The sequence below is a fragment of the Cardiocondyla obscurior genome, linkage group LG01 (assembly GCF_019399895.1).
Source record: "Cardiocondyla obscurior isolate alpha-2009 linkage group LG01, Cobs3.1, whole genome shotgun sequence".
Taxonomy (NCBI): Eukaryota; Metazoa; Arthropoda; class Insecta; order Hymenoptera; family Formicidae; genus Cardiocondyla; species Cardiocondyla obscurior.
In genome coordinates, this window is record NC_091864.1 from 11,566,696 (window position 1) to 11,580,394 (window position 13,699).

General features: G+C 41.1%; 1 protein-coding gene across 2 annotated transcripts in view; it reads left to right on the forward strand.

The window, feature by feature from the left end:
• Positions 1 to 11,686, forward strand: part of LOC139101760 (opioid-binding protein/cell adhesion molecule) — a 113,200-nt gene extending 101,514 nt beyond the window's left edge. For both annotated transcript variants that reach the window (XM_070655167.1, XM_070655175.1), the window contains one exon: positions 7,058 to 11,686. In XM_070655167.1, the coding sequence (XP_070511268.1) occupies positions 7,058 to 7,155 (98 nt within the window). In that variant the 3' untranslated portion in view covers positions 7,156 to 11,686. The remainder of the gene's footprint in view (positions 1 to 7,057) is intronic.
• The last annotated feature ends 2,013 nt before the right edge of the window (positions 11,687 to 13,699 follow it).

Here is a 13,699-nt window from a genome sequence, read left to right on the forward strand (position 1 = left end):
ACGCAACGGGGGTGAAACGCGGCACTATCGATGTATACGCATACGAACTACAGATATTATCTGTTCTCTTTCTCGGAAAAATATACTGTCTGGTTAAATGATAAACGCTGTCGGTTTGAATTTTACGTGCAATTTTACGAGAAGGATTAAAATAAGCGAGAACGTTCCGAAGGATGTGTTGACGCGAGAGAATCGTTTTTTTTTTATCCGCGGGTCGAGCATCCTCGGGCAATAATTCATCGCCGCGTTCTTTTATAATTGTATATTAGAGAGAATTCATTCGCCAAAGCAATCAGCCGCGCTCGAAATCACAGTTAAAGGATCAGCCTCTGCTCGCTACCGATAACGGCGTTTGGCAGATTCGGAGGCGTGTGGCGAATGGTGCCAGTCACCTTCGTAGAAGCCTCGTCGACGCCTATCGATATAATTTTCCACCCCTTTGCACGGTCGATAATTGATTTTCCACGGCTTTTCAACGGCGCCAATGCCTATTACCGGTCCCCCTTTTCTTTTCTGCATCGCCACCCGTTTCTCGGCTTGCCGCCCTCACGCCCCAGGAGCTCAGTCGCTCTGTCGCTTTCTTCTCCGCACATCTCCTTGTGCCAATCGATCGTGTAGGAATACAAAGCTGTGATTTCATCAGGGTAAATAACCGGCGCCGGACGCGACCGAGACGAAGGCGCTGTCGCTGACGGGTCGCCCGATCGCTCTTCGTGATCTTCGCTTGGTCTCCATTTCCCCTTTGCCGACGAGTTTCTTGCTCCAAATGACGTACTTGATTGTATTAATAAAAAAAAGAAAAAAAAAATCGACTGAACTCGCGAGACACGCAAAACTGAGAGATCAAAAATAAAATGGAAATTATATATGCTAAAGTATCATTAAGATGTTATTAAAATAAAGATAGTGCTTTTATTTTTATGCCGTCATCCATACTTATTCATGCTGTTTTTGCTCTACGTGGGGTAACTCGTGCTGTTTCGTGTGTCTCGACTTTCTTCTAATACTGGCGCATGGCGTATTCATAGAAAAGTTCGTTGAAAATATTCAGCTTGACCCATTTCTTTCTTCAGCAAACCGAGTTGTCGCAAACCTCGTCCCGTCTTTTGTAATCTTTATTCTCACGATATAGTCAAATTAACGTTTAAAATGTACGTCATTTTTGTAGCGCGCTAATTCCTACGTTTTCAATTAATTATTTCTTCTTTTTCTTTTGTCTTTTCTTTTCTTTTTTTTTTTTTTACGAAAACAATGCAAAAGGAGAAAAGTTTTATTGCGAGAAAATGGAATAGTGGGAATTAGTTAATTGCGTCGACCAGTTTATTCATATTCAAAATTTTGAATAGCTATAATATAGTCCAAAGGAAATAGATAAATACGATTATTTCCGGTGGAATTAGCATGGATAAATATTGATGCAGTTTCGCTCGAGTTAATCAAATTTGATTAAATAGCTGAATGCATTGTTCTAATTTATCGATAAAACACGCAATTTCGGGAAAACCGCCCGAGTGTATTTGACCCGATCTGTTTTTCTGTACGCCAAGCAATTTTCGGCGTAATGCTCCCGTTTTTTGATCTATTGCCGGATGACATTTTCGCTGTTTTCTCCCTGGCGTTTTACTCTTTATCTTGCGATGACGTAAACCACGAAACTTTCGTATCACGGCGAAATTGCACGTAAGTCGAGTCGATGACGCGTGCTCTTGTGGGAAATGCCGCTAAACACAGGCTTTATAGTGGCGGATGGGCGATGCCACTGCAAGGCGGTCGATACCGTGGGTTGGGGAAACGTCTTTCGAACTTATGGCGAAGGAGCTCAACGAGTTTTCACGGCGGCTTTTCGCGCTCGGGGCAAGCGGCTCAGAGGCGCCGCATCTATATAGGTGATGTGCATTATTTACGGCGGATTACCTTAAGTCGGCCCAATACGAGAGTTCGATCTTCCCCGGGCAAAGTTTGACGAGAGAGCACTCAAGGAAATGCCTCGCTCGCAACGTCATAATCTACGTTCCAGTTCCTTTTCTTTCTATTTTTTTTCTTTTTTTTTAATTTTTTTTTTTTTTTTGCGAAAATAGTTTCGATAATCTTTAGCCGCTTGACCGACGACGTCGCAGCTTCGCTTGATTAGAAAGTTGAAATTACGAGACACGCGCGTAGCTTACGCTTCATTTAAATTCGCATGCACGTGCCTCCTCGACACTTAATCTTCGACCGAACCGTGTTCGATCAATACTTACGACGAAATTCTTAACTATATTCCTGCGCTTCCCCGCGGAAACATGTTACGGGCAAAACAAGCGTCTTATTATCTCGGGCGCTAGGTACGAGCCAGCCAGAGTTAGAGTTAAGCCACCGTTACCATCGCGATGAGTATGCGGAATGTGCAAGTCGGAGAGTTATTACCGTGGGTGTTGTATGCCGGTAACTACAAGAGCGATCATAATACTGGAAGTAATGCGAATTTGCTTGACAAGTAGTCGGACGCTCGAGGCTCGCATTCAAAAGTAGTTTCCGCCGTACCCCGAGTCGATCCACGTTCTGAAATTTCGCGCGGCTCTATCCATCGCGTAATGTTTCGTCCTTCCGCGGCTCGCCTGTCCGCTTATGCATGCGATTGGCGTTAATGATGTCCCACCGAGCGAGCAATTTGCGAAACGGGAGTTGCGTGGTCATCTTTGATCATCGCGACGCGAGCCGCATCTCTAACGCCTCGATCTATCGAAGGATCAGTTCCTCATGTCGTGCTTTGCATGAAACGGCCAGCAGATTCCAAATGCTCCCTCTTTACTGGTAATGGTTCTAGGAGCTTACAACGATCTTTGGCAAGAGTTCCGACAAATTATATATACATATATGTGTCTCTATGCGCCAGATAAAGTAGATATTTCGAGTATCGCAACCACTTTATTTTATTCACGCAAACCAGATAGAATAATATTACGATTTAAGCGATGTGATATTTAAATAAACTTTAAAGCTCTTCAATTAAATATGCAAATTTAAACCGCATTTGTTGTCGCTGAGAAAATGCCCTGAATATAACAGTCATATACCAAACAATGAAAGCCGCTGCCTCTGACGCGGAATCTGCGAAAACGAAAAAGAGAAAACGAAATGGTTTTGGTTCTCTTCCAGTGGTAAAAGCTGGAACGCGGGGCATTACATCCTTTTCTTCGTTGCTTCTTTCCAATTAATGTACTCCTTTAATAATATAGTGAAACACCTCTTTACAATTAATTATTCTCGAGATATGCTCGTGATTATTAATTAAGTGCAAGTCGGACCCGGAGGTGAAGCACCATTACTCCGTACTATCTCACCGTGTTTGCCTGAAGGGCTTTCTCGCACGACACCCTTCTCTCTACTCGTCCTCCCTCCCTGTTCACTTCTGCTTTTTTACTCTGTGATCTTTTCACTTTCGTTCTCTCCTCTCGTAGAAAATTAAACGTCGATAAGACCCTATCCCGAATAAGAGATAACTCTGTCTCGTAACGTAAGCACACTTCTCGTTACGCCGGATAAAAGAGTTAATGATAGAAAAATTCGAGTAAGAGCGGAAGCGTAAGCCGGTGTGACATCGGAAAAGTGAGAATGAATGTAAAACGAGCAGGTCGGCCGATGGATTGGCCGGATCAAAGTGATCGATTGAAAAAGCGTAGAGGAGCGCGCGAATGGCCGGACGGGCTCGCTCTCGAAAATGAATAGTTCTTGGCCCAGTTAATGCCTACGAGGAGACAAGTGAGTCGAAGTTGAACGGTAGTTGGCCGGTGCTTCTTGGGCGCATGTATGCGTGCACGTCTATGAAAGCGAAGGGGGTGGAGAGGTTATTTCGCAGGGTGTCACGCCCTGCCCATTAATAATCGTAGCCGCAGGCTCCAGGAGGACTACATGTCGACCCACCTCTATCCTTCCTATAACACAGAAGTCTGCCTTCGCCTCTTCGGCATCACTGCGCATCATCTGACCTTTCTCTCTCTCTCTCTCTCTCTCTTTCCTCTCTCCAGTTCTCTCTCGTTTGCTCCTCATCTCCGCATCCTTACGTCGTCGACGTGAGGCCGGGCGTGAGGAGTTTGCAAAGCTCTCGTCGCAAGATGTAGTTAACAGGCCCGTTCACGCGCGCGCGCGCGGCCATGTATAATACGCAAAAGGAATCTCCGGAGAGCGCTTGACAGCTCATTTCGCATCCGCCTTTTTCCACCGCGGCGATTCTTCAGGTCTCAGCAGCCGGGCAGCCCACCCGGAGACCGTGGAAACAGACGAAGAAACTGATATCTTCGTAGTCTCCGAGTGGGTGATTAATCGCGCGGTTACGTGGAATATTATACAATTCTCGAGTTGGTAGCGCGAATTAAAATTTACGCCCGTTTCTCGGCGTTAACATGGCGAAACGACAATTTTATGATACCCGAGCAAACGACTGCTGCAATCGGAAGATGAGTCGAGCGAGAAAGGGAGAGGTTTACGGCCTCCTCGAAATATAACAAACACGTTGAGATCGAAATTACCGGGCAAGTCAAACAAAGTCCTGTAATCGGTTTTCGTGATATTATGAAGGTCCGAATATCATATTGAGCAAAGTACTAGCACGATGGTGCAACGTGATTAGCGAAGTCAATGAAATTATGCCGAATTTGCACGCTACATTACGTGGTATTGCGTATATATACGAGCAGCATATGAGTGATCGGCTGATTAATTCGTAATTACGCAGAGGTCGAACGGCGAAATATTCTGCATAATTCGTGTCAAATGAATAGATTCCCATCGATTAGATAAACTATTAACTATTCTATAAATTTACTTTAATTACATACACATATGTGTACGTATAAAGTATGTTATAAATTATACTTAATATACGTACGTAGATCTTCGCCGGGATCAAGGTGCATTTTGAATTAAGTAAACTTTCCTCTTGATTAAAAACATCTAGTTAAAAATATATAGTTCTGTTTTTGCAGCATTAACAAGAACATTTTCAATAAGATGAGATGCGAAACGAGACGAAATGTCTTAGTCCAGTGAGGATTCAGGCGATTCAATTAACGAGACGAAAATCCGGGGATTAAGAGCCGGTTTACCGGGAAGGCGCGTAAACAGAGTTGTAAATTTTTCTCCTACCGGGAGCATTTAATTGAATCTTGGGATGAGGCGGTCGTTCCTATGACCGGCCGCTAAAACTGCTACGTGGATAGCATGTTTTCGACTTGAGAAAAACTTCGGAATCGATCCTACCGAACGCTCAATTGCGCCAAGAAAGTAAAGATGACTTATAGAGTTAATTATGTAGCTGGGTGGAAGGTCGGAAAGAGTAACGGCGAGCGCTACGACGACTCGATTAATGTAGATATCAAATTTAGTAATACGATTTAGTTGTCAAATATATATATACATGCGGATCGCACTGTGGCCGTAGTATAACAATATTTAGTTACACGTTATAGTATCCGATATATTTAAACGTATATTGTTATTCTAATTGTATTTATAATTAAATATAGTTATAGTTACCTCGTCGAATTACATGCGAAAATGCAGAGAAATTTGATACGTACAACGTACGTTGTATGTACAGATACGCGGAGAATTGTAAAATCTGCGAAGATATTTTTGACATTAATTGGAACGTGAAATTCAAAATCGATATAAATAAGATTAATATGTCAAGGGTTCTTTCAGCTGCGAATCGTGTTACATCGGACTAGCTGAGATAGACCACGTACGGAATAATTCTTTTTCGAACGTCGCGCTCGTTTCATTCCGACGAAACGGAATGCTTTCCCGCGATTGCGACGAGTGGTTACGATCAGCCATTTACGAAATTCGTACAAACCGCAATTCTTGTCACTTTTAAATGCGACGGCCGGGCTATGAGATTGCGTTGCATTTGATATTTTACCACGAATTTTATGGATGACCGGACCCCGCGTTTATATTTTGAATTTTTGGACAATTCAAAAGCCAAATACTGGCGTGGGCAATCAATGTGTGTACCAATCTCTCGGCTTTTATCACGGCACCCGTGACAGAACAAATAAAAGGATTGAAACGTTATTTCATTTGACCGTTACGGAATATGTTTCGGTTGTTATAGCGAAGAATAGATTGCTTACAATGTATATACGTATATATAAAGTGCAAATGTATTTTTATTTTTATTCTAATTATCTTTAATAATTACCGAACATGTTTTCGGACCTAGGATGTACTGTTTGGTACTGCTTACGTTTTTATTATTATATTTTTTTTATAATTATTGAATTATTAATAAATGGTGATATTTAACCAGCATTAGATACATGTATAATAGAAGCGTAGAAATGCGACAACAAAAGACAACAAAGTTGCGGCGATGATGGAGGCTAACAATTTCGTGACGTGAAACTTAGAACAGAAATGTAATTTAAAGATGGATAAGAAACGAACGAATGAAACGTTGTAATAACAAGACATTTATCGGCCAGGTCGAAGAAGAAGTTCAAAGTAGAAATACTGCTCTCAGTTATTAGCGGAGATTTCACACGTACAATTCATGTACTTCTTTCGAAACCTTCTCTTTTTCATCGGCTTCGACATCTCTTCCATTACTAAACTTTGAACTAAGAATGCAGTTTGTTTTCTCCGTTTAAAAGCTGAACTATTATTTTGTAGCATTATTTTACCGTGCGCTTTCATATATAATACATAACGAACACGTGATTTTATTTAAAGGACACCGATTTAGTTTTCGAAACGCAAATTTTACAAACGTCCGGTATTGAATTTTTCGCAGCTGCAATTCGCGCGAAACATAATACTTGTTCGAATACAAACGTTGAAAAAAAAAAAATAATAATAATAGCGGACTTTAATCTGCCATGTGATGCAATATCCATAGAATATCGGGGACAGATTTTTCATAAACATTATGAAATATTTTACAAAAATTCGATTTATACGTCTGCAGCTTTATAAAGTATGATATTTCCGTCGCAAATAAATGTCGAAAGAAAGAAGAACGAATTACGAGGTAGGGGGTGCGTGTTAAATTAATGACGTTTGCTTTTTGTTGCAGGTGAGAATCCAGCTGCTATGCAACACGGCGGTAGCACGGCCCCGAGGGCGACCCTTATCTTAACCGTTGTGATATCACTATCATCGCTCTTAAGGTGACCGTGATGACCCCGGTGCAATTTGGACCTGCGATCCGAATGGTGCTAACTTTCTCTCTTTCCCCGTGGAGACCCGTGCGCCCGGAATGTCCCTTCGAAATAAAACGGAAACTTTGGGCATTAGGCCCCGTCGCTCCTTTCGCGTATGCACGCCGCACGCGGCTATACCGCCGCGAGTTCCATGCAGAATGGACGCCCGGTATTTTCGCGATGGGCGCAAATATCGCGTGTGCGCGACAACGGCGGAGGGATATCATCCCCGAATCCGTTTCGATCGCGGACTTAACTTTTGGACGAAGTAGCTTCGCTGTGAAGCACCGCGTCTCGCAGTTTCGTCGCACGGCGAGACGGCGTATATCAGTTTCCACAGAGCATTTCCGAGAGCGTCTCTCGAGAAACTTGACTAATCGCTTCCAGCGGCGATCAATGCGGGATTTACGTAGAGGGCGAATAGCGTTCGCGCGCAGAACGCACGCTGTGAATTTCAGGAACAGGGATAGAAACTTCGTGTCTCTCCCTCGTGTTTGAGCTCTTGGTACTAACGTGTTGACGCTGCATTGTTAATACGTATGTTATTTACACGTCCGCGCTTGTTCAAACGCGGGTACGTTAATTAAGAGAATTCCGTTCATGTGATATGTAATGCTCGACTATCTCTGTGACGTGTGCTCGCGATTGCTCTAAAAAAAGTATTAAAAAAAAATAGCCGAGCGACGTTTCGACGAGGTGCAACCGAGGACGTGCTTATTTCGTTATTTTATTCTTATATCGCGAAGAATTTTGAGACGTAGTTAAATATATACATAATTTGTTTATTACGAACTTAAAATTACTGACTGAATTAAACACGAGGACGTACCGTTTTCTTATCAATTTTAACATGTCGTTTGTCGGAGGGTGTAACAACGAAAAATTTGCTGATCGAGGCAGACGAATTTTGCGAGGGTAAATGAATTATAAAGCTAAAGAATTCGGAATGTACATGTATACCTTTGTATATATATATATGTATATACTTTTATGTTAGATTTATATTCTGTCTGTAAACTGTTACGTACTTTTTAGACTGAGATTAATTGTAAGATTTTTCAAACGACACCGTCCAAAGAATTCGGCTCTATTGACACCTCTGACTATAATTTGAATTATCTTTTTTTTTTTTTACCAACTTGTATATTGATCTCTCTTTCAGTGTTATCTGCAGTGACAAAAATGTTTGCTTCCGTTTAGCAACCAAATTTTTGACACAGATTCGTATTAGTTATTATGCACGTATATCTACATATCATCGTCTTCGTTTTTACTCCGCGTTATAAAATGCAAATCACGAAGCAAGACAAAACTAATTCACTTACGAGATTAACAGACAATTATCATTTGCATTGTAATTTTTGCAAACAAAATATAACGTCGTTAATGAAAAATTGCCGAAGCAACGCGCGTCGATTTTATTCACGTCGTATTATTCTTGTTAGGTTTTTATCTAGATAAAATATGAAAGCAATATTTTCGAGGTTCGCAATGGCTCAAAGAAATCGACGCCTTTGTCGAGCATAAAACAACGATTGCAATACATCGTCATTGTTCAGTGGTAGTTTTCATGTTCGCGGCGTGAAAAATACGCGATGAACGTGGCCGATGAGAATCTATTCATCGTTCGTCATTCTTTCCAAATATGCTTGACGTTGACGAACATCGAGGCAAAATTCATTGGTTATCAAAAGATTATATAATCGTCACGGATATAATAAATGTTATTTGTGAAAATTTGATGGCCATTTTTCTCTTCCAGTTATTGAGTAAATTTTAGCCAGCCTATGAATCGTTACGGTTAAATAACTTAAAAAAAAATTTTTTTCACGTTTTTATTTTCATATTGTTGCATTTATATTTTACAATTTTAAACAATAAAGAAAGAGAATGCATATATTTCTATATATAAATTTTTATTACGTAAAAAGTAATTAAATTATTGTTAAATATAAATTATGAGTTATTAAATTTTTGAAATTAATTTTTTTGTTTATTTGATTTTATTTTATGCTACAATAATTTATACCTTTTTGCAAGCTCAAGTAATATAATTCATTAATAATTTTACAAATAAAAAGCGCGACAAAATTATTTTTACGTACGCGGAAAATGGATAACTTAAATTATTTTCCGCGCCATGGCCTTCAAAATCGCGTGTTTAAAAGTAGCAAATTGCTTTAAAATTGATTTGTTTTAAAACAATATATTATTTACCAAAATTAAAGTAATTGTATACGAATAAATACAAACTAAATTCAAAATACGTTAAAAAAATTTTAAATAAAAAGTCGAATAAAATGTGCATTTTTCGTAAACGCGTAAACAGTATTTACATATAAAAAAAATAAAATTTGTTAAATTTTAAATTCACATATAACTTAATAAGTATACGATTGCATGAGAAACACAATGTTGATTGTTCGGACGGAAATTGTAATATGCACGAATCAGAACTGTGTGACACTGTAAAATCGCGACAAGTTGGACAAGGATCGATCGGGCAACAAATTACCGATCCCGCCGATGGAAAATGAACCGTTAAGCAGCCCTACCTGACAATGACGTACGGTTAGTTTGGCGTAAATCAGTAGTTTCTACTCGCGGCAATGCCCTCGTTCGCCGGCTGTAATGTGATAATTTAACAGAGGCATTATTGCACGAGCAGGTGCAAAATATTTCAGCGTGGCGCGTGCGGCCGTGCGCGCGATCCGTTACGCAAAAGCCACATCCGCGCGTAACCAGCGCCCGCGATAAATTTAATTATTATTTCGAGCGAGAGGCGGAACGGGAATCTAAAGCGAGTATCGAGATGCATTGAATCGTAACGAGCGTCCGAAACGTTTTCGCGGACGCGAACTTTCCGTTCAGTTTGCGCCATCCACCTTCTTTGTCACGGTCTCACCCTCACGGCCCCGTGGTACTTGAGTTCATCGTCGGCTTCTTTCGCCGCGCCGTTTCGCTATCTCTTAATGGAAGTTTCAACTAAGTCGTCTGTTCTATTCCCTTGTTTCTGCGGGGGCGCTCAGACGGTCTTAAATCCGCGAGAGCCCAATTATGCGAATTAATGTCAAGCGTGCAAACTACGACTGACAGTTTTATAACTACGTCGCCGGCGCGAACGTAGATTTTACACGCCAAGTATTCGCTGTCGCCGTCGACAGGCAACACGACCGAATGTCATCAGTTTCGATTGTTTGCTTGTTCCACGTTTGCTCGCGCGCGGAATTCATTTTTGAAGAATACAGGACGAGGTTTTTAGCTGCAATATCGCTCGTAGCGAATATTGTTTATTCGTAGCAAATAAGGTCTAACATTTTGGGTTTAATTAACTTTTTTTTTTTCCGGTAAAAAAAATTTTCCTCTTATTTTTCATTTACGTTATTATAATTAAATTATTATAAAAATAAAGAGCATTTATAGTGATTTAAATAATAAATGCTCTGAAAGGTCAATTGCCGCGCATTAATTTTATATCCAACCGAGCCCCGAAGATATTGCACGTTATTGAAATAATAGTAAAATGAGGTAATGGACCGTGGACGTAGTTACAATTTATTTGGTGAAATTTCCGTTGTTAACTGTTATCATTTAAATAAATCAAATATATTAATACGAAATATGCGCAACGATTAAAAACATTCATTCCAAAGATATCACCTGTTCGCCGATTATTACGTAAGTTCCATTTGCGAACGATGTAAATCGTACATTTTGATATCAAGGCGAATTTATACGCTTATCTGCAAACGCCGCCCCTTAATAGCGTTCGCTCAGAACAATTCTGCGTTTGGCCTCGCTAATCTTCGGGAGATTATCTCTAATTAAAAGTGACCCTCCGGAATAAGCGCTATTTTATTTATTTATTTTTTTTTATATTTTCCTCTGTTTTTATATTTTTATCTTTTTTTTTTCCTGCCAGTATAGCCAGCCATTGTCCACCGTGCGACAATTGCCGCTCGCGCAAAAGTCTCTGGATAATATTGTCCGCGGTGCGTCAGGCGCGTGAGGAGACGCGAGACTGTGAGCGAAATAATCTACGTGTGTTCGATAACGTAATTCGAAATTAGAAGTTAAGCCGCGGGCAGCTCTATAATTTCTGAACGGCGGGAAGGACGTGCGAAAGTGTGGTGTATGTACGCCGCGTCATGCCGCGTGAACTCGCGCATGCACGTGTTCTCCAATATATTCTATCATCATTAATCATATTTCATCCCCCATGCATCCGTACTAATGTATCCACGATAACGGTTAAAGCAAGTCTGTAAGCACAACTGTACGTTATTGGTACTACTATATCATTATTAATGCGATTAAAGCGAACGAATCCACGATGCTCAGTCCATCAGTGAACGCGGAGAGAGGACGGAAAGAAAGAAAGCGCGAGAGAGAGAGAGAGTGAGAATGAGAGAGAAAATAGAAAATTCATTAAATGTCGGTATTCACTGTTCATTATTTATAAAGAGTGGAACGCAAGATACAATAAAATGTATAGTACTTAATCACGAGTAATTACTCATTCCTTCTTTTCGTCACGGCGATGACGTTTTTTTTTTTTTAATAAAATAATAAAGGAGTATTGCATGCCCCTGCGACCCCGGCATTTAAACGGCTAATTGGCTCGAGTCCCTTCCCGTCGTGCGCATTAATTCCGTTGTGAAAAATTTGATGAACTTTTATTAATTTAAATTATGTCCGAGGATTCTCGCGCTCCTCCTTCTGCCGGGGAAGAGAGGGAAAAAAGAAACCGTCGGAAGAGCATTACTTAGCATCCATTACGAAGAGATATCCCATTAATTCAACTCTATTGCATTCTTTATAGCCACTTATTCGTCGAAAAGAGAAACTGCTCGGCGCAGGCCGGGATGACTCTTTTTTTTTTCTTTTTTTTTTAATGATCTTTAAATTATCCTCAACACAATGACGACGGAAATCGATACCGCGCCGGAATATCATTACCCGTAGTCTCCCCCCGGTATTTATTCTACATTTATGATATTTGCCCTCCGCGTGCTCTCTCGTCTTTCTCCCTCTTGCCAGTGAAACAATTCCGTTCGACGTGTTGGTTGAGAAGACTTATTCGAGGGTTTCATAGCGGTCTGGGAAAGCGACACAATGATAAACTCACTGGACGAGTCGAGCTACGATAAAAGCCGCCGGAAGAGGCTTCGCTCTGGAGTGCCGAGTGCCGGACGAAAAATTGAAAAAAACGATGCGCACGAGAGCTGGCAGAAAAAAGAACACCCTTTCCCTCCCCCTCCCCTTCCCCCGCCCGTTGCTATACTCCGGGCAGACTGGATGCGTTAAGCGTCGCGGTTTTTAAAAGCACCCTTTTCAACAATACACTGTCCTGGAAAAATACTAAATCAGAATGTTGGCACTGACGTTTGCTATGTGAATGAGAGAGAGGGAGAGAGAGTGCAGACAGATGTAAAGAATATTCTCGCCGTTGTTGACGTAAATGATGTAGCGTAACATAACGCATGAGTGTGTTTCGAATGAGCAAATTATTTCGTCGCCCACAATTTCTTTTGCGCAGCTCGTTGCGACGTACTTCTCTTTTTCTTTCTCTCTCTCTCTCTATATATATAAATGTTCTTTAACAGAAGCAACGGTCCGGTATTGAAGAGTGCTAATTAATTATCGGTAAGAAATAAGCGTCTTTAAATTCATGAAGAATACGGCGAGATAATTCATAAAAAAAAAATTTTTTAAGCAATCTCTTCACACGAAGGAGAAGACGGCGTAATTACATGTAAAATAATCGCAATCGCAATTTATTTAGAAATACATAATACTGTTAAACACGCTTCTTCTTTGTCAACGTTTGTGGCGCGCGCTACCCTTGATTAAGGGAAATATCACCGTACGTTCATGACGCAGGCATTTCTAAAACAGCACCGGTGAAACAAACCGCTTTATTTCGGTATAGCTCTCGACTACGCTACTGTACACTTCTCCGTGCCTCCATTGTGTCGTACCGCTCGCATGAGCAACGTTTCTCTTTTTGCGAGGTGGCAGAGCAGAGAAAGACATAAACCCTTTGTCATAATTTCGTACCGCGGCGGCACGTAGTGGATGCGCGACACGTGGAATCTTCTGGCGCATACCGCGGGTGAGCTATGCATCATCTCGACGCAGTCAAGTTGCGGATGCTTGAAAAAAAGAAAAAAAAAAAAAAAAGGGACACGCGGCGTGCTGTACGCCCATAAAAATCACGCCGCCCCGAACATTTTGGGGTGCGATTACTTTCGATATATTGCCCTGCCGCGGTGTAATGTTAATAATTTCGTTTCGTGTGTTTAAAAAAAAAAAAGAGAAAAGAGGAAACTCTAATTTTATCGAAAAGGTATAAGCGAGTGCAGATACGCGCACCGGCACGTGGGGGAAGCAAGAACTTGAAGACGATGCGGCGAACGGTCGACGCATGAACGGTCCACGGTTTACGTTAGTACGCATCGTGTACAGATACATGGTGTATGCACATACAGAGCTTACGTACAAAGCTAAATGCG